General features: G+C 41.5%; 1 protein-coding gene across 1 annotated transcript in view; it reads left to right on the top strand.

Annotated features, from left to right (window-relative positions):
* The window catches only part of LOC127607295 (guanine nucleotide-binding protein G(i) subunit alpha-2), a 35,091-nt gene that overhangs the window by 2,040 nt on the left and 11,466 nt on the right, over positions 1-21,585 (top strand). Inside the window, exons 3-4 of the mRNA XM_052075488.1 lie at positions 15,686-15,728; positions 18,431-18,572. Coding sequence (XP_051931448.1) covers positions 15,686-15,728; positions 18,431-18,572 — 185 coding nt within the window. The remainder of the gene's footprint in view (positions 1-15,685; positions 15,729-18,430; positions 18,573-21,585) is intronic.

Consider the following 21,585-nt stretch of genomic DNA (forward strand, 5'->3'; position numbering starts at 1 on the left):
CTTCTGTAAAAGCAACACTGGCGTTGAATGATGGGACGACGGCGCTGAAGACCCCGTAAAGTGAAATCACAGTTTTGTTTCTAAATGCATTATACATGTTTGAAGATAATTTCTGAAAAAATTTGCAAAAACCGATGTTGCATTAAACTGTGGAGATTTAGGGCACTAGTTTCATGTCCAGCCCAAGTCTAGCACAAAATGGAGTCTAACTGTGTGCGTGGGTGGAATTTTATTTCTTTCAGTATTCTTGTAGACTGGCACAATTAGAAATGGGTGTTTGCGCCATTGTGGGAGTGAACGCAGCCAACTTGATTCTCGGCCAATTAAATTCCAGATGTCGTGTGGCTGATCCCCGTGTGCATTTGTTTACGCCACCATTCTGGCAGGATATTAGTGATATTGGCAGTCGAAGGATATACATTGGAGAGCAGTGGTCAGGTTTTTTTTTTCATCTCTGTACAATTAATAAATACACGACTCAACAAAGTCTTACTCCATTTCTCAACCACGGTCTCATAAAGTATACACTCTACTGAGAGCGTTGTCCTAAATCTTCCCCTTTGTGAAGAATGTCTTGAAATTGTATGATTTGCCTTCTCGGTGTATGAATAGATAGATGGGTTGCATATTCAAGCCAAGAAAGGGGCCTCAGCTAAAGTTCCAAATCATGTAGCATCTGTGTCGCTCTAGGGAAGGGTCAAGCCAATCTGGCTGCACGTTCATGTTTGACAAGCTACCTTGCTTGAAGGTTGTTTTGCTATTTTCCTGATTTTTAATTATTTGAAGTGAATTGAGGCCAGAACCTACTTGGAATATGTTCATTCAGCAAGGACAACAATCACAATTTGTTAAACTGGAAAGAAAATATCCAAGGGTAACCTTTTTTTTTTCTTAACAGCCAAACATCCACCGCCGCTTATGTGTAAATCCCACCCTGGGCGCAAGAAGATAATAATAGGTTTTCAAAGACATGACTCACATCTCAAGGGGAGACTGTCTGTCCACAAACGATAATAACCACCCACAAACTGACACACTAGACACTTAGGCATGTCTCTCATCAATATCACTAATTCTTTCTAGAAACATTCTTTGTTCTGTACTTAGGCAAGGTGAACTGATTACATCTTCGACTCGGATGTTGACTTTTAGTTTTCTGACGTTGACGTTGTCTCCGCTGGAGTACACACTCGGGCAGTTTTGATTTGATGCACTTAGGCTAAAATGTGACCTGCGCCAAAAGATTTACCGAAGCAATGTTTTACATTGACATGTTTTAATAATATCAGTAAATCCCCTTTTGTCCCTGCCAGCATTGATAAAATGCAGGCAAATCTCCAGCAGTATCGCTACACACTACAAAGCAATTGAATCCTAGCAGGATTTTTAATCGAGTACTTGGCATGTTTCATTTTTTATATTCTTCATTCTCTGGCGTCACGGTTGATGGTTATGTTGTTGAGCCAACAGAAGAGATGCTGGAGCAGAACAGATAAACGGGTTGGCAGTGGAGAAAAATATCTTTAGTCGAAGAGAACAAAAGAACCCGTCATTGAAATTGCGTCGTGTGGCTCTGCTCATTCCACTTGATGCGTTTTTCATGGGTATAGCAGGTACTACAGGCTCTGATGAACAAAGTCAGTACTCAGTATATACATTTAAACCGCTGTTGTTCACTCATTTGTTGAAATGATTCATCATCGCTACTTTATCGTAGTATATTGTAGCACAAGGATGTCAGACTCATTTTTGTCACGGGCCACATTGTAGTTACCTTTTCCCTTGGAGGGCCGTGATGACATGAACCAAAAAAGAATAATGCTCAACGATTAATTTGAATGACTGGAATGAGGGTTTGGTAAAAAGAAAACGCTTACAATAACTCTCCTACTTATTACATAGGAGAGTTTGAAATTTTGGTTCAGATTTTAGCAAGCATCATCAAAGTTGATGTGTTGGATTTGGTTTCGCGGACCACATAAAATGAGGTGGCGGGCCAGATCTGGCCCCGGGGCCTTGAATTTGACACCTGTGTTGTAGCGCACTCGTTGACCAGTAAAAGTGTCAACACTTCTACTAATTGACGAGTAGGTTTACTTTATTTATTTGTTTCCCGTGAAGACGACACTTTATCCGAATGGCTTGCGTCACAATTGTGTTGGATTTCCACCAATGTTACTGGCTTTTTCCCTTAACGACACACCGATCCACGATGGGTTTGTGTCAGTGCCTTTAGGCACCACCTGGAGACCACTTGATTCAAACGTCAAGGGCAAAACAATGACGCTGCAATGCAGAAAACTGGGAAGTCTGAAATGTTCTTGAAAGGCCACTCTAAGTTGAGCTAAAGCATATGATAGACAAATGCAAATATCTATAGACCTTAAGGCTTTGGCGAGAATTTGGACAACCATCAAAGCCATAGTCAGAGCATATTCCAATAGATGCTCTGATTGTTTTCAACTCCTCACTCGTCTCTGATGCAGCACAAGACCAGGTGAAGTACGGATCAGAAACAAACTGGCAAAACATGAAAATTGCATTGCAACTTCAGAGTCAATGAAGTCCCGAGGCCTTCATCTGATCCACTGTTACGTCTAAACGCTTCCTCCTCAGGGTTCTGCCTAATTGGATCCTTCTCCATTTTTCATTTTCCAGTCACACTCCCATTATGGGCGGCATTCATAATTCAAGATGCAGTCTAATATCACCTTATTTTCCTGCTCGGTCTTTTCCATCACACTTCTCTTGTCTTCGATGAAGAGCGTATGAGTGGCAAAGTCTTTTCAGGATGAGTATTCATCAAGATGCTCCCACTTTTGACTCCAATCTATCTGCGTAATTGCATTTGACTCCAAAGTCAGCTTTTGGAAGAGGCACTTGATGAAGTTTGTTTCTGTTGACTTACCAAAAAAAAAGCACTTTTCAGCTTGATGGCGGATTGTGATTAAAAAAATGAGCGTGCCAGATACTTAGAAATCCATTTTATTAGGAAGATTAAAAATAGTGCAACATAAATGGAACGCTATCTGCTGTTATGAAGTAGGGATTTTCATCAGCTGACTCAGAGCAAGACCAAAATACAGTATAAAAAATAATTGGACAGGCATATATATACTGTATATACAGTGTGTGTGTGTATATATATATAAATATATATATACCGTATTGGCCCAAAATTAAGACGGCCCTGATTATAAGACGACCCCCGCTTTTTCAAGACTCAAGTTTGAAAAAAGACTTTGAACACCAAATACATTTTTATACAGAACATAATTACAGTACACGTGAAACAAATAATTATAACAATACTGTATATTTGAGAGAAAAAAGCCTGTTATTTTGCCTCATTCAAATCTTAATATCTGAACATTTAAATAATGTAAACTGAAGTGCAATGGCTTCTGGTTTTTGAAATGTAAATTACATCATAACTTCTCCTCAGCTGCCGGTTAACCTGGCCGATCTTCGACCCATTTTTCTCCAGATTGTCGCTACGTTTCTCCATTTTCTGTTATCTCTTCTATTATTTTCTTCTCTTTTCTTTCTTACCGCTCTTTTTTATTTTTCTTCTTCGTGCTTCTGCTATTTTTATTTTTATTCTTCGTGACAGGGGTTCACTTTGGCGTGGGGAGTTGAGTTCAGCATATGCTTCAATGAAGTCTGGCGCTATCTAGCGTCGTGAATGGGTATAATGTCTAGACCCCGAATATAAGACAAGCCCCACTTTTTCAGTCTTGTTTCAATGCAAAAAACACTGTCTTATCTTAAAACAATTTGTCTTGTCTTAAAACAACCGTCTTATATTCGGGCCAATACGGTATGTATATGTATATATACAGTGTATAAATATATATGCAATATTGATATTCATTACAAAGGCGTGTTTAGACTAATGGAAGTGCGTAGAACATATTAGCGTCAAGACAATTTGGGGATTTGACCTCCTCTTTAATGAGTTGGCCTAATAGCAGCCCAACTGCAACCCCACAGCCTGTTTCTCTTTCATGTGGTTGCCATGGTTATACTTGCTTCATCCTCTTTTTTCCACTGCTTCCATTTTTTAAAATAATAATCAAGGGGGAAAAAACAGCAGGGAAACAGAATACTTGCTGATCAAGCTGATTGGGATCATGTTTTTTTTTCATCCCATTCAAGTTGTTGAGTCCTACATTTCCAAGAGCTGCTCTACATACCGTTAATCATCGCTACAGAAAACCATATCCATGTAAAATCTTCTCATTGCATTTGTTGAACCGAAATTAAAGGGCATTGTTCTGCTCCGATGCATTCATGGGTAAAATGCTAATAAAATCCAATACAAGAGCTCGACGAATTATTATTCGTTCTGACAGGGTAAACAATATTTGTACTGCAGTGGGTTGGCATTTCAGTCTGATTTTCAACATAAAAGCAGATTACTTCTAATGGATGAGAGTGGGGGCAGCCAGGTGATCGACTGGTTCGCCCATCGGGCTCACAGTGCAGAGAAGCAGGGTTCAATTCCGGCTCCGACCTCTTTGTGTGGAGTTTGCATGTTCTCCCCGTGCCTGCGTGGGTTTTTTTCCGGGTACTCGCGCTTCCTCCCACATTCCAAAAACACGTGTGGCAGGCTGATTGAACACTCCAAATTGTGAGTGTGAGCATGAGCAGGTGTGAGTGTGAGCATGAATGGTTGTTCTGTGTGCCCTGCAATTGGCTGGCAACCGGTTGAGGGTTGCCCAAAGACTGCTGGAATAGGCTCTAGCTTCGCCCCGCGACCCTTGTGAGGATAAAGCGGACCGGAAAATGGATGGATGGATGAGAGTCGACTTGAAGGTGTACCTAATAAAGTGTCCAGTTTGTTTCATAACTGTGTTTGCTCACCCTAAGATTCATTTTGAAACAACAATTGTGTCTGAGTGCAATGTTTTTACTGTTGTCAGTGTTAAATAAACCCAATTTTTTTTAAGTCAATAGTGTTGAGGCGTGAAGAGATAAAGAAAGGTGTTTACGAGGGTGACAGTCAATCCACAGCCACACTTGAGGGTACTCCGGTGTCTGCAAGTCTCGACAAATCTTTCAACTGAGAAAAAAACAAAATCATTTTCTACCTCGGTACTTCTTTCACCGCTTCGGCAGAGAGTAGGGAAAGCTGTTAATAACAAATGAGGTCACACCTTCATATAGCAACAATTAAAGATGCTCCACAAGTGCAAGTGGTGCAACAGCCTCGTTTGTCTCCCTAAAGATGAGGCATCAGGTCAGCAGTAATGAAACATCAATTCTTCGTGCTTGGAGAGGCAGTGAGCTTGCCGTGGCCTAAAATGAATCATATCCAATTTTTGAACCCAAGCTCAGAGGCACACTTCACCATTTAATGCATCCAACCAGCTGAAAGATTAAAGCGGCGTCACTGTCGGATGGGATGCCATGGTACGTCGCTCACATTGTAATGGCCATTTATTTATTTATTTTTTAATTTTGTGCCCTGCACATGCCTTTTAGGCAACGTTTTACACTGTTACAGGGGAAAAAATGGAATCATATCCAACACTAGAGTTGCACGCAAGAATTACACTGAAGATGTTTTTTCCCCCCATTTTTTTCATGACCCTTGTTAATGTGTGTGAGAGAGAGAGAGAGAGAGAGAGAGAGAGAGAGAGAGAGAGAGAGCGCATCAGTTTGGATCCTTGAACCACTGTACTTCTAAGCAGACCTGCGCTACGGTGCAACTTCTTTTCCTTCGTGCTGAATCAGTTTTTCAGCCTTCTTAAAGAGCTCGTCAGGTTTTGCCATCGATTAACAATGTTGTACACATTCTGTTGATTAGCGTGATTCATTGGGACTCTCACAAGGGAGAGTGCGTATTGATTCCCAACATAGATGAATAGTGCACGCTTGGCGACTTCTGACGCGTCGCATGACGCACAACACAATTGGGCTGTCCGATGTGAGTCATTTGAGGAGCATGTCACGGATGTCTCATTATACCTGGAGAAAAGAAGAAAGTGAGGCTTTGGATCGATTTGCCGGTGGCATTTGTCACATAATGCTCTTGCATTTGTTAGACCGTCCAGGTGGTTGTTGTTGTTGTTACTATTATTTCTTATGTGCAACAATAATGCAATGCCATATTTGCCTCGGCGCACCGTTGCACCATTTGATTTCAAGAGGATGAGATGGATGTGGTAACTCTTAATCCTTTTTTCCTTATCCTTTTTTTTAAAACATAGAATATCATACATTCATATGGGGGGGGAGGTTAGCTCCGAGTTCTTTAAAAAAAAACTTATCTTCTCTGTTGAACTGTTTAACGCAGGTGTGTCAAACTCATTTTACTCGTGGGCCACATTTTAGTTACTGTTTCACTAGGAGGGCCGTTTATGGCTAAAACCAGATAAAGTAGTCAAGAAAAACTGTTGATTCAGGTATGTTTTAATTTGCTATCATGAGGGGTTTGGTAACAAGAAAATGCTTAGAATATCTCTGATTTCTTACATATGAGAATTTATAATTTTGGTAGATATTTTAGAAAGGATCATGGAAGTTGACATGTTTGATCTGCTTTCGAGAGCCATGTCAAATGATGTGGTGGACCAAATCTGGCCCGCTGGCTTTGAGTTTGACACCTGTGGATTAATGGATGCCAGGAAGATAGAGAGAAAGCCGTGAAGCCCTTTTCTGCCAGATGTGAAAAGAAAGTCTTATCTGTCCGAAATGGTTCCTACTCTTATGATGTCTCTGCTGCCTCTCACTGGGCTCTTTTTTTTGGGGGCGGGGGGGGCACACAATAGGATCAACCTGAGTGCTTATCTACCTTCATTCGCACAATGAATCTATATCTGGTTGTGTTTATTTACTACAATGCGAGGCGGTGACAGGAACCTCTTGCTCAGCAGAGAGAGATCCTCTAGTCACTCAATTGAAATGCCACCCATGGCTTGATTAAGGGCCCTAAAAGACCACTTGCCACCTCTTGCAGTATGCCTCACTTTGATCCAGCAACACCGACATCTTCCAAATGACAAGGATGAGACAAAGAGCGTCGTCTTATGTCTCATGTCTGAAGTTGCCTGTGGTGAGTCATTGCCTTGCTTGGTGAGATGAAGCAGTCAAGAGCAGTGCCGGTGACACCCACCCCACTGGCCACAGGCATGCATTAGAAATCAGTTTAGCCATGCAGAAAGACGGTCCAAATGTATTCACAGGAAACTGACCGTGATGTTACTGTACCGTACGGTCATGAAACACTATTACCTCCAGTATCCGCTGCAGTCTGTACAGCTCAGTGCAAAGCCGCATGGATCAGTGATTGATTATAAGGTTCACGTATCATATGCGTGTCATGTTACAGCTGCTCAGATTGCTGCTTTAATTATGTTCACCGGAGCCTTTTTGAAGATAGTCACCTAAATCTGTCAATTAGCAGCTCCATGCCTACCCTGCACAATGGCGCATATGCTCCAAAGAAGAGCCAATTAATAGATCTCACATTTGGGTTGAATATACTTTACATTGTCCATGCTGGCGGAAGCAGAAAAATGCATGTCATCAGTATTAGGAGATGGATGTATTGTTCTGTTATGTCTTGAGATACGGGACATTATTCTGATTTGAAAGGCATTGCTATCCAGTTTGATCTCTTTTTGGGCCAATATTTCATGGCTTGGTAAGCATGGTGTATCAGTGGTTAGCACATCTGCCCCACAGTTCTGAGGTTCTGGGTTCCAAACTGTGCCCTGGCAATGCTATGTGGAAACTGCATTTTGTTTCCAACATTTTTGGTGAGTTTTCTTCCACAATCCAAAAATGCATGCGAGGTTCATTGAAGATTCCAAATCGCGGATGCACCAATGCCACCTTATTTTTCAGAATTGATCTATTCACATTGGAGTAGTTCCCGAACATCTTATGATTGTCATGAAAAATCCATCCATCCATTTTTTTGAATATCTTATCCTCACTAGGGTCGCAGGCATGCGGGAGCAAATCCCACCCGTCTTCTGATGGTAGGTGGGGTACCACCTCAACTGCTCGTCAGCCAATCACAGGGCACAAATAGACGAACAACCCTTCACATTCACAAATGGACAACACACCACATTTCATAACAAAGAAATACTATTTTACAGAACTAATTGTTTCTTTTATAGACCCACAATTTAAAGATCTCAGTAAAAGCAACCCAGCATTTTTTTTTTGTTTTAGTTCTTACCGCAGTGGCTTTAAGATGCATATTGAGTTGTGGGGTGCAAATGAAGCATTCAGGTCACGTACATCCCATGTACAGCGAACGCTGTTGTGCAAACAGAACAAAGGGATTAAACATTGTGTACACTCAACGCAGTCTGCTTCCATGCGGAGAGCAGCAGTGGAGCTCATCTTCCTCCTTGCACAACTAGTGACCTACTTTAACTTCTCCAGACGCTATAACGTACTATAGCACCCTCAACCATGGACCGCATTTTCTCCTTTTCGGCATATGTTGCCTGCTTGTGCCACCCACCTCCATGGATTACAGAGTATACACAATGTGGATTTTTCTTTTCACTCAAGTGGTAAAACAAATGCATCTCTCACGTGGACTCGGTCAAAAAAAAACACAAAGGGTTATACCCGACAACATCCCATATTGACTCATGTAAATATGCTTAATCCGTTGACGGGCAGGACAAAACAGAAATGTAGGGTTTGATAGAGAATATTGTGAACTGTACTATTCCAACTAGTCCTGATAACAACACTGTCTTTTTTTGACGATGAATCATTTGCATTTCTATAGACAGGTCAGGGCTTCTTCAATCCAGTCATGCAGCAGAATGAGTCATGTCGTCCCTGCGTTGGACCCCACATAATCATTCGTGTGCCTTGTGATGACATTATCACAGCTAAAATGGACCTTCACTCATCCCAAACAAACGTGGTCAGCAGGAGATTGGGTATTGATGATGAACATCAGCACATTTTTTGTCCTGAATGAACACATGTATGAGTCAAGAAATATGGAGGGGGAAACCGTCTGCTATTTATCACTATCCATCCAGCTGTCCATTTTCATTTCGGCTTCTCCTGTTCAGCATCGCTGTGGGGGGTTGGTGACTATTCCAGTTGACTTGAGGCAACAGGCAGACTACACCCTGGGGAGACCGTCTGTCAATCACGTGGTTGACAGGCGCACTGTACGGCAATTGATCCTATGCAGTCGGCTTTAGGTGTGATCAATACACTAGTAATGACAATGTTAATCATCATGCATAGGAATCATCCGCATACAGGAAAAAGCCTGTTTTGTATATATTATATAATATATATAATAGTTTTAAATAAAATATTTTTGTTTGTAAACATAAAATATTTGCACACTTTTAAGGAATTAACATAAAAGATTTACTTATGGACATAAAAATATTGCAATTTCAATGAACATTTTGAAACCTATATGCAGGGAGAACTACTAAAAATATAATGCGAATGATTTTTGTGAAATGTTTCAGAGCAGGGCAGCCCAGCGGTCCAGTGGTCACATCGACCTCACTCCCTGTGCCTGCGTGGGTTTTCTCCGGGTACTCCGGTTTACGCCCACATTCCAAAAACATGCATGGCAGGCTGATTGAACATCATAAATTGTCTCTTGGTGTGAGTGTGAGTGCGGATCGTTGTTTGTTTCTGTGTGCCCTGTGATTGGCTGGCAACCGGTTCAGGGTGTTCCCTGCCTACTGCATGAAGACAGCTGGGATAGGCTCCAGCATGCCCCGCGTCCCTTGTGAGGATAAAGAGGTAATATCAGATTAACATAAACGTTTAGGTCCAATAGGTAAAGCTTACGTTCAAAGAAAGGCAAATGAAATGTGAATTAATACGAAACACTTTGACTTGTAGGCATTTGTGCGTTCACGATGACAACTTTGTCAAAACTATACCAAACCAAAGTGCGGAGTAAGCATGACAGTAAATATAAATCAGAAAACAATTATGCAACCAAAACTGGGGTCATCACTTCACATTTTTGTGGTTCATTTTCCATGAAACAATGATTTGTAAAGACGTGGATTGCACTTGCACTTTTGTCCTCATCTGCTTCTTCTTCCCTCTTGGTTCATTGGCAAATTACAGCTGTTTGCATACCGCCACCTAATGTACAGGAAGCACAAGGCGCTTCCATATCTAGTTAATGGAATCAATCCTGCATGTATTCAGCCCCGCGAACACACACACACACACACACACACACACACACACACACACACACACACACACACACACACACACGCACACTCACGAGACAAACGAGTTGTGTTTCTGCCATTTGTCAGCAAAATGGACTTGCGTCCGGATTGATGAAATGGCCACCTCTGAAAGTTTTAGTAGCAGCAATAAAAGGCTTGGATTTGTATCTGCGCTATATGCACGGCAAAAGATTATACGATGTTTACGGTAACGCAGACAAGCACTGTAATTCCTTTAGTTTGACTCCTTTCAATTTTGACCCGGTCTTTATAAAATTGCATTCAAAACTGGTGGAGAGCCAACCCTGCTGTTGGGAAATAAATCCAACAGACACAAAGATACGTTTACTCCATAAAACAAATCAATTCAGTCTGTGTCCATCAGCAAACACACGGCTTGTTTTGTATTCTGATTTGTTTCATCGACGCCCACTGGAGGTTAACATTTTAAATGGCTGTAAAAGCTCGTTGGTGGCGAGCTGCCGTGACACCATCGTGTTGGGGGGGCAGTGGGCCAGGATTAGATGAATTGTGTCACAGCCATTTGCAGCTGCAAATTGACAGTTGCTGAATGCAGGGATGTGAAGGTAGTGCGGTGTTGTGCCAAAAGGCGATCAATTTATGATGCTGTGACAGCGCATGCCTGCCGTCTTTCACATGTTAGGTGAAGAGGATTGTGGCGAAGCTGGAGATGCGGTGCCTACTGTCAGTGCTTCAGTATGGATTTTTTAATAGCAGCGGGATACGCTCAGATGGTCCACTATAATAAACCTTATTTATTATTAATCAGTAGAGGGTGAGTTTTAAAATGAATCTTGCACCAACAGTCTGTTCAACCTCTCCCAAAAGAGAAGCGTTTGCTTTTCTTGCTGTAAACTCACATTGGTGAGGAGTTTAGAAGTTTGAATGTCATTCCTTTTTCATATTTTTTTTCTCCAACACCGAAGATCTCATATGTCGTACACAAACCTTTTTAGGGAATTATAAGTCATTTAAAAAATGGAAATTTGCTGCAAAAACATTGTTTTAAAAAATTGACACAAACGTTAAAGAACATTCATGTGTACCAACGAGAAAAAAAAAATGTTTATCTTAATACTAACAAACCAATACAGGCTAATAAACTGCATCGGTGTCGTGGTATTAGAACCCTTAAAGCAACGGATATTTGCACACTAATGGTGGTGCAACACATGCAAACATAGAGTACATACTCACAAGTATATATTCTTTATCCTCTGTGAAGAATGACTAATGTAACTGCAGCTTACTGACCTTCATGTATCTTTGCATGTCGGTATTATACTGCCCACAAGTGGCAGAGGTGCCCGCACCAGAAAGAGCAGCGTGCATGCAGCAAACATGCATGCAGCATGGTTGCAAATTTTCTGGAAAACGCCTCCGAAAGAAACGAGTCATTTTTCTTTGTATGCATGAACGTTACTCAAGACAAAGTGTGCTTAGGTAAGTTTGGTGTGGAAGAACATTGACTGTCCCTGACCCCTACCCCATCAAATGCTTTAAGCATCAACCTCCGATTTCTGATTTCTGTTCCGGCATCCAACTTTTGCCATCAAAAGAAAAACAATACACTGTAGTTGGATAACCTTAGATTATTCTTCCCTATCCCGCCAAAAAGCCAGAGGTTAGCTACACAATGTGACGTCTTAAGAAATAAAACGGAGAGTGAGAATTTTGGGTGGTTGTGTCATTGCCGTCCGTCCTCATCTTACACAGCTCAAATTACTACTCCTAAGCCGTGAGGACCGAGAAAGCAAAAAGAAACCACAGAATGATTCTGGCACAGGCTGAAATACTGCTTTTATTTATTGAGGTTATGCGAGAACTGCAAACTGCACTCTACTCATCCTTGCTGCGGTGCAGACAGCATACATCCATTAGGTCTCACTGCAGATTTATCAGTAATAACACAGCCGAACGTGCTGATCATCTGAGGCCGTTTGATGTTCTCTGCTGATGCCGCCGTGTAAATATTTGACCTTCTGATGAAAGTTTGAAAAGTAATTAGGCTTCTGCAACATGTTTAATAACCTGCTCAAAATTGACAACCAAATGTTTGTTTGGAGCGTATTTCTAGGTAATGACAAATATAATATGGCCCACAACACAGATTTAATAATTCTGTACTTTTTTTTGGGAGAAGGAAATTCTTCTGGCCACTGCAGCTTTTAATTTTTTTTATACCGTATAATATAAAAGGTGCAGGTGAGAAATAAATGAGAGAATGTGGATATTTGTGAGTCTCTTGGCCTCAATTCAATGATAGCACTCATTCATTTCGGCAACAGAGACTCTCCGCGCTTTGCTTTTTAGTAACTTAAACATACAAAATTATAAATATAGTTACCCACTGTATTATCTTACATGAGCATGCTGGGGGTTGCATTCCAGGAATGGAAGAATCTCTCTCTGAATTTTCTGTACTGCCGTTTCCATGCTCGTGTTGGATTGAGCAGTAGGATGCTGCTCCACCAACTCGTTCACTTGTCAAATACCGCAGTGTGTTTCTTCTCCAATGCAGTAAAAACACAGCAAAACAAGCATTTCTACATAATCCACCGAGTTTCCAACATTCTATGAATCTACTAATTGATTCTACCTGTTTCTACTTCGACGTTCTGTATCAACTAGTATGTGTCTGTCTGTATGTGTGTGTATTGAATAATGTGAAACAAGCCCTCATGCTCTGCTGAATCTAATTCATGTTAGTTAATCTTTTCACCTCAAGGTAATTTTTGTAGTCCTCTTTTGTTGCAACAATATGAAAAGCTGGAGTTTCCTCCTTGAAGCTGCAGAGCAAAGGTGGTCCCCCTTTCTTCAAAACTATCTTGAGCATGAAGAACAAGGCTGCACTCATCTTTCTCACCAGTGTTCACATGCTTACCTCCCGTTGGGCCTGAAATATTCATGGCCGTGTTTTATTCTGGAATCGGGAAAGTGACCTTCATGCAAGTGTGTCCACAGAGAGATTCTGTGTTCATTTCAACACTAGAATTTGGGTGTTAGTAGTAGGAAAGAAGTCATAGAGCAAGCCAAATGTTTGAACTGTTTTATTGAACTACTGTATTTTTATCATCTTGTCAGTGAATCTGCTGAATGGAGGCAGACAGTGTAGCCTTTTTAAGCCTTGTCATTAATTAAAAAAAATGCAAAAAACGTTTTTAGCTAATTATAAGTAGCTAAGATTTGGAAATGGAAAAAAAGGGAAATTCACTGCAAAAGCATTGTTAAAAAAACATCAAAATAAACATAAAGAACTGTACCAACAGGAAAACCCTGTTTATCTTAAGGCTAACAAAGTGCATCGGTGTCGTGGGATTAGAACCCTTGAAGCAATGGACATTTGAACACTAATGGCGCAGCAACACATGTAAACATAGATTACAATACTCACAGACATACAGTATATATTCTTTATCCTCTACTCTTTCAGGAAAGACTGACAGAGAATTAACCAAATGAGTTGGTCTTTCCGGCAGTCTTATGGGCAGACACTGAAGGCAGCTGATCGGACAGATAAGCCACCGCAGGCTTTACGTTGACACCCGTGCTGCTGCTGCTACTGCAGCTTGGCACGCCACATTGTGTCACTTAGAGGGAGGAGGGAAAAAATGGTGTGACCATGACAAGTGTCGACAATGCAAAGGGAGCTAGTGTTGCTTCTCCTGCTTGCTCAGGCGTCGTCACTCTGGCCTTACGTTTGTTGGCGTCTGGGTCAAGATGGCGTGACGGGGGCAGTGCATGGTGGCGCGCTCCTGACAGTGCTGGGCATGTGCCCACAAGAATTCAGATCAAATATGTCTGCCTCTAATTTCAACGTGGGCTGAATAATTAACTGAAATCAATTCGATGTAGTAATGTAAGTAGAATGTCATTTGCAAATAGCAAAGACTGCAATTAAAAAAAAAAGGTGATAACTACTACTACTACTACTTAACCATCATAATGATAATATATGCACAAGTACAACATCATGCACACATACACTTAAACTTAAATGTTAAATCATACCAATGGATGGTTTTTTTGCATTGAATTATGTATATGGTGATGAGTTAGTTAATAAACCACAGTAAACCCTTCCAATCTGCAGGATTAGAGACGAAGCCTTTCCGTGCATAGCAAGTAGTTGATGCCACCTCCAATTTTTTTTTTATAATTGCTTTAAAATGTATGAAGCTCCTTTAAAGTGAAAATGAATGTCTTGTAAACTTGACACATCACACAGAAGAGTCCCTGACAAATTTAAAATATTAACAAAATCCCAATTATAATAAAGTATCCAAAATGAGGCTTCAAAATCCCGAAAAAACAAGCCAATCTCTCTGCGCTCAGATGCTATGGGCATGTCCGCTTTTGACCACACCCCTTTCACCGGTGGTATGACAACGGGGAACTGGAAAGTGGTTTTGCCAACCTGAAGCCCTGGTCCACTTCCTGGCTGTTGCTCTTTAGTCTTTCTCACCGTGAGATGGGCACACTCGTGGTCGACAATGAGGCGCTCTAAAGCGGCCAAACTTAAAAAACAAAACAAACATTGTCTCCCTTCCTTGCTTTTCTGTCTTTCTGACCACTGCGCACTCAAGGCTGACAATGAGGCACTCTAAAGAGGTCAGGCTCTTGGACTACCCTAAGGGAAGAGTATTGCACATCGCAAGTGTGCCAGATAACTGCTGATGCGAACAAAGGCACTCAAGTTCCTACATAGTGGGTTACGGAGAAACTCTTACCAGATTTCAATGCTTCATTTTTTTTGCCACGTCGCAAAAATCAGGTCAACTAAAACGGTGCTATGTATATCACTCTACAATTCAGTACATACTGTAGATGGCATTCTGTCTTAGATCTGTTACATAGTAATGGCCTCCTTTCTTTTGTGGAGCCACACGAATAATTTTTAGGGATTGTGTTAGAAACAATCTTCATTCAGAACGATATTCAACACTTGACACTTTTGTTTTGCTCCACTTTCTAGGGAGATATTTCTATATACACACTTTTTTTTCTGGAACAACTGCCACAAACTCTTCCCCACAAAGTTGGAAGCATCACTCACTGTTGTACATGTCCATTGCCGTACACTACATGTCCTAACGTTTCACCGTGTCTCCCTTGGCTCCACCTGCTCCACACTTTGTAAAATAGTCTATTTTTACAACAGTCCTTTAAACAAAAACGTTGCCTCTAGTGATGCGGTGAGCCTAATAACATCCCTCTTCCCTCTCGTGAGAAGCAAACACACACTCGTATATGTGCTCTCCATGCGTCTCGCAAAGAACATCAAGAGAGCCGATGACCCAGAGGAGCTCCTGTGATGTCACTAACAGTTCAATGCTCGGCGTGCTTGTTTTCTGGGAGACAGTTTGAACTCTAATCCAACTTTGTTCTTCTCACAAAGATGTTTGAGGGTTTTTCTCTTCTTTTTTTATAAACTCGAATCTTTGATTTTCCAACAGGTGCTGGGGAGTCTGGGAAAAGCACCATCGTAAAGCAGATGAAGTACGTATGATGACAACATTCTCTTTTTCTCTGTCGTCCATGCATATCGTACATAGATAATTTTGTATTGTTAATATGAATGCATCATGGCATTGTTGATTTTTGGGAAGTATTCATTTGAACATTTTCATTGCAGGCTATATCTCGGATCATTTCATGCAAATGAACTGAAACAGCCTCTTTGGCATGAAAACAACACTTTTGAATCACAGTTTGATCAAAGGACTTTAATTGAACCCTAAATATTGCCAAAGATAAATAAAATACAGGTAATAAAATGTGGCATGTGTCGGCTGGAAATTCTAAATTTGCATTGCATCGGGTTCTTTTGTCCAAGAATATAACGCGTTAGCTAATGTGGCTACTTTTTGACTTTATTTTTTTTAGTTTTGCTGTTTTTCTGCTTTCTACCGTTTTTGTCACTCGTTTATTGTGTTATTGTTTGTTGTCCATGTACAGCACTTTGGTTGTTTTAAAGTGCTCTCGAAATACAGTTGAGTTGAGGATGTCTCCAGATATTGCTGCGTTCATCTTCCCCTCAATCCCGGCTAGTCTGCCGGTTCCTCTCGCTGAAAATCATCCCCTCAGCATGTTGCTGCTACTGCCATGCTGACACTGTAGTAATGTTATTGGTCAGATGATGCCTGGCATTCGCGGTACTCACTACGATGGTCCTCTGACCATTCTGACATCCTCACTAAGTAGAAGCTCAATATTTGCAGTAACCATGCAATGTTTGGATAACAGAAATCTGCTCTTGCGTCTTGGGTGGCTTCCTTGGGATGGTGTGGCCTCTGTTGGCTGTACTTGCCTCTTACGACTCAAAGTACAAGAACAGCAGGACGGTGTCGTGCCAGTTCACAGATTCGAATACACGTAGGATCCTAAATGACTTAATTATTCACATTCCTCCAAGCGAACCAGGCATTGGATCCATTTTTTATGAGCTCCGAGGAAAAACAGTCTGTCACTTTTTTTTTTTTGAAGCATGATTTTTAGCACAAACATATAAACAGACGCACGCACGCACACGCACACACACACACACACACACACATCTGTGTCAGATTACTAGAAACAAACATGAATTGATTATATAACACCACACACGGACGGATCCTCCTGACGCCGCTGAGGAAAACGATCCTTTTTCTAAATGTGTCTGCTAAATGACTGCACCACACTTTTCGCTTGAGAGTTAATATGATTACGATCTCGTGCGTTCTTCCTCTACGGGCTGATTCATTCGTTTGAAAGATTCCATTTTAGCATTAGATAGTCAGATTCCTCTTTCAGGTGTGCAGAAATGGCATCGATGAAATCGGGCTCGGTGGAAGGCGGGATCGACAATGGTGCTGAACACGCAGCACGTTCACGTGCTGAATGACGCTCGGTATACATGGGAGCGGATATGCACATCCAATGGCCACAATATTAGGTACACCTAGAGAATTTGTTTTGCATTTATAAAGATACTTTGGAGCTTTGGATTATTTAAGGCATTCAGGGACAGCGGTTACTACAAGTGGACATTGTATTATGTTTTCAGGTTATAGCAGGGGTGTCAAACATACGGCCCGCCGAGGAGGTTCTATCAGGCCTGCAGGATAATTTAAAAGTGAAAAAATGCATAAAAGACACGGAATGAATATTTTTAATAAGGTGCAATTCATGGAGTATCCGCTAGGGGAAACACTGTTTTCAGAGTAGAAGACAACATTGTTTTGACAATCACCCAAAGACATCACCCTGACAGACCCAACACAGCAGACGCCATCAAGGACATGTGAATACTTTATTCTTTACGCATTTACAGCAGAGTATGGTATCATTTTCATGGTTCGGCCCACATCTAACGAGGTCATATGTGGCCCATAATGTGAAATGAGTTTGACGCCCCTGGGTTACAGGGTGCATGAAAAGGTTATAATAATAATAATACATCTTATTCGTAAGCGCCTTTCAAGACACCCAAGGACACTGTACAATTACAAAAAAAACACAAAACAATACGGGTTGAGCAGCGGCAGCCAAAACGCGCCAGCGTTCACTCAACCCGAAAGAGCTTGTCGGGCCGACCCTGACACCAAAGAGGCTATCACAGAACGATTTTTTAAAACTAATATTCTATTTTACAATCCAATAACTTTTTTTCTCGATTTTAATGTATATTGTACGTGTTAAAGTTGGCTCCCGTTTCAGTTGAACGATATCTTGATATAAATGCAGCTCTGTCATGTTTTGAGGTCCTTGCTTCATGGTCCAGAAAATAATAGCGTACAGGTAATGCGATAACGTTAAAGGACATCATGCATAAATTTCACTCATGTTGCTTGTGTCAGGCACAGATTAGTGGCGTAAATCGAAAGCTACATGCATTCAGGCTTTTTAAAAAAAATTTTGTGACTTTTTTTGGCTTGAAAATTCCTCTCTGTTGTAACGTTAAATACTAAAGCATTGTAAATTACAAGCAAATGTTCCGCCTGTAATTCAGATCTTTGGTGCTGTAAGCTTTAAGGCAGGGAGGTCCAAAGTCAGTTCTCGCATGTCACTACCCTGTCTGTTTTATTCATTGTTCTTTTTTTTCCCTTTTCGTTGGCAATCAGAATTTTCTTTCTCGTCCTCACAAAAGCCATATCGCTCGAGCCCTTGTGATAATACAATTAGATGGTCCATCCATTTTGAAATTATCATCTCCATAGGATTATCCACGAAGACGGCTACTCGGAAGACGAGTGTAAGCAATACCGAGCTGTGGTTTACAGTAACACCATACAGTCCATCATGGCCATCGTTAAAGCCATGGTCAGCCTCAAGATAGACTACAGCAACCCTGGCAGAGTGGTAAGATCCCACCCACAAACATAAATTTTTAACAACGTAAACTTTCTCTGCATATTGTGATACACTGTTCCACTGACCAGATTTTCCTCATATGTCCTAATAGACGGCATTTCTTGCTTTGTTGCTTGTCTTGAGGCAACCCCTAACGTCATCTTCCCATCATTAAAAAAAAGGCTAGTAACTTTAATGATCTCAGTTCATAGACGCTATCAGTTGAAGCTGAGAAACAAAACAGCAGCACCAAAGTGCTTGTATCGAATATCGCCAGTTTGTGCATCTTTACCATCCTCAATTAACTTCCTTCATCACCCTCAAGACGCACTCGTTCCAAAGTCACGAAAGACCTGATGTGTTACTGAACAGGAATTAAAAACTGTCTAACCTCATTGCTGATGCAATTTTCAGAACAAAGTTGAGGTATGGCAAATGTCTTTCATGTCATTGTGTTCTTCAAGTTGCATGATCGAGATCAATTAGCTTGAAGAAGATTGACAGCTTTGAACTACAACAAGTTATTTTATGTCAGAATCATTCGCGGGTTGAACTGATTGAATATCTGCAGTGGTCAAAAGATGTATGATACGCAACAATGGGAAAAAGAAAGCCTCTCACATGAGAACGTTTTGCAGTTTCTTCCATGGACTTCACAAAGCATTTTTGTTTTTTTATTTTTATTATTTTTCAAAACTGCTGGCTGGCAATTTGTTTAGCAGAGCATACTGTATTTGATTGCCCAGGTGCTTTCTCGGCATCCATAATGATGACATTGTAATGAGCTCCTTAGAATTCGGGTGGCCAATAATATTCAATGTTTTAATGACTCTCATGAATCTTTTCACTTAGGCCACTTTTTTATAGGTCCAGTTTTACACAACACACAAGCATTTTGCATCCCACAGGAAAAGTTGATTATTGTGGGTGTGGTGGTATACCGATTGCAATGCATCAAGCATTCTATTATTTTCAGAATCGTATCGGTGCCACATGTAAATGCTAAGAAACTATTTCTGTGTGAAAGAGTGCCAAATGCGTTCAGGAAAAAAAATCATTCTCAGACCTCCTCTGAGACTGTTTGAAAGCCCATCTCCCGCTTTGAACGTTCAAGAAGTTTTTTTTTTTCTCGCGGCAACGTATCGGATCAATTTGTACTATCTTAATGATTTTGTGTTTGTGTGACTTTGGACTCGGGCTTCAAATGGACAGCTTAATTAGCCGTGGCATAATTATCACACACTCACTGCAAGCTCACAAGTCCAACTAATTATTATTGAAACGAAGACGCGGAAATGCATTTAAAAAAATATAAAAATAAGCGCCGTTATCAACATCAATAGAGCAGCCTTGCGCATTGTGCAGTGGCCTTTGAAGGTCCCTCGGGTCTTGCTTTAAACCATTAAAAGGATAGTGCATGCGCATGCGTTCTGTAGACTTAAAAGCAAAATGGACCAACTGCACCACTGAAACTTACTCTATCCTGCATGTGGGTATGCTGTTATGCATGATCAATTGCAAACGTGTACAAGGGAACCCATTTCAGTCTTGCATGTCAAAGGGGAGCGAAAACTGGCATGTATGTGAACTATGTCTGGCAAATGGAGATACGATGAGGTACTGACAGGTTGTATATCAAGAAAATCTCTGAATGAAACCATGTACTGTATTATTAGTAGTAGTCACAGTAGTTGTCAGGGGTGTCACACCAATAATGGGGGATGTGGGTGTCTCACCCCCCACCCCACCTGACTTTTTGGACACCCCTACTACTACAGATGCCGCAGTATTATATACTCCAGACTGTCCAGCCTGTGATGCAGTGGTCTGTTTTTTCCCACTATGTCCACCAGAGGATGCTGTAGTGAAGAAAAGATTATTTTTCTTTCAAAAGTAGTACACCAGTGGTCACCAACATGGTGCCCGCGGGCACCAGGTAGCCCGTGAAGACCACTTGAGTAGCCCGCCAGTGCCTGGACATTGTGATTTGCTAGTAGAAATTATGATTTAAAAATGCAAACATTGGCAGTACTGTGAGACATTTCGAAACACGATCAAAGTCTGACAATTTAAATCATCAAGTATTAAAAATAACACATCCTCATATTATTGAAGGTATTTTGGACAAATATGTTATTTCAGACGTGTATCAATTTGGTAGCCCTTCACACAATCGGTACACATGAAGTTGCTCTCACCCTCAAAAATGTTGGTGACACCTGTAGTACACGGTAGAAATTCAAATTTTCTCATAATCCCAAAGTAGGGTTTATGGAGAACCACTTTAGTTTGGTAGTCCAATTTTGAGAATTGTTAAATTGAATATTGTCCGGGCGGCCCGGTAGTCCAGTGGTTAGTACGTCGGCTTCACAGTGGGAGAGGTACCGGGTTCAATTCCAGCTCCGGCCTCCCTGAGTGGAGTTTGCATGTTCTTCCCGGGCCTGCATGGGTTTTCTCCGGGTGCTCCGGTTTCCTCCCACATTCCAGAAACATGCATGGCAGGCTGATTGGACGCTCTAAAATTGTCCCTAGGTGTGAGTGTGGGCGTGGATGGTTGTTCGTCTCTGTGTGCCCTGCGATTGGCTGGCAACTGATTCAGGGTGTCCCCCGCCTACTGCCCGAAGACTGCTGGGATAGGCTCCAGCATCCCCCGCAACCCTAGTGAGGATCAAATCATCAATCATCGGGAAATGGATGGATGGATGGATGAATATTGTCCAAGGGCGGCACGACGGGCGACTGGTTAGCATGTCTGCCTTACAGCGGAGAGGTCGGGGTTTGATTCCAAGCGCCGGCTCTCCTGTGTTGAGTTAGCCTGTTCTCCCTGTGCGTGTGTGGGTTTTCTCCGGGTTTCCTCCCACATTCCAAACACATGCATGGTAAATGAACAGAACTCTGTATCCTGTCCCTAGGTGCGATTGTTAGTGAATGGTTGTTCGTCAAGAGCAGGGGTGTCCAAAGGTAGTCCTCAAGTGCCACTGTCCTGCCTGTTTTCCAGCTCTCCCAGGAGCAACACACCTGA

This window comes from Hippocampus zosterae, chromosome 9 (assembly GCF_025434085.1).
Source record: "Hippocampus zosterae strain Florida chromosome 9, ASM2543408v3, whole genome shotgun sequence".
Classification (NCBI taxonomy): domain Eukaryota; kingdom Metazoa; phylum Chordata; class Actinopteri; order Syngnathiformes; family Syngnathidae; genus Hippocampus; species Hippocampus zosterae.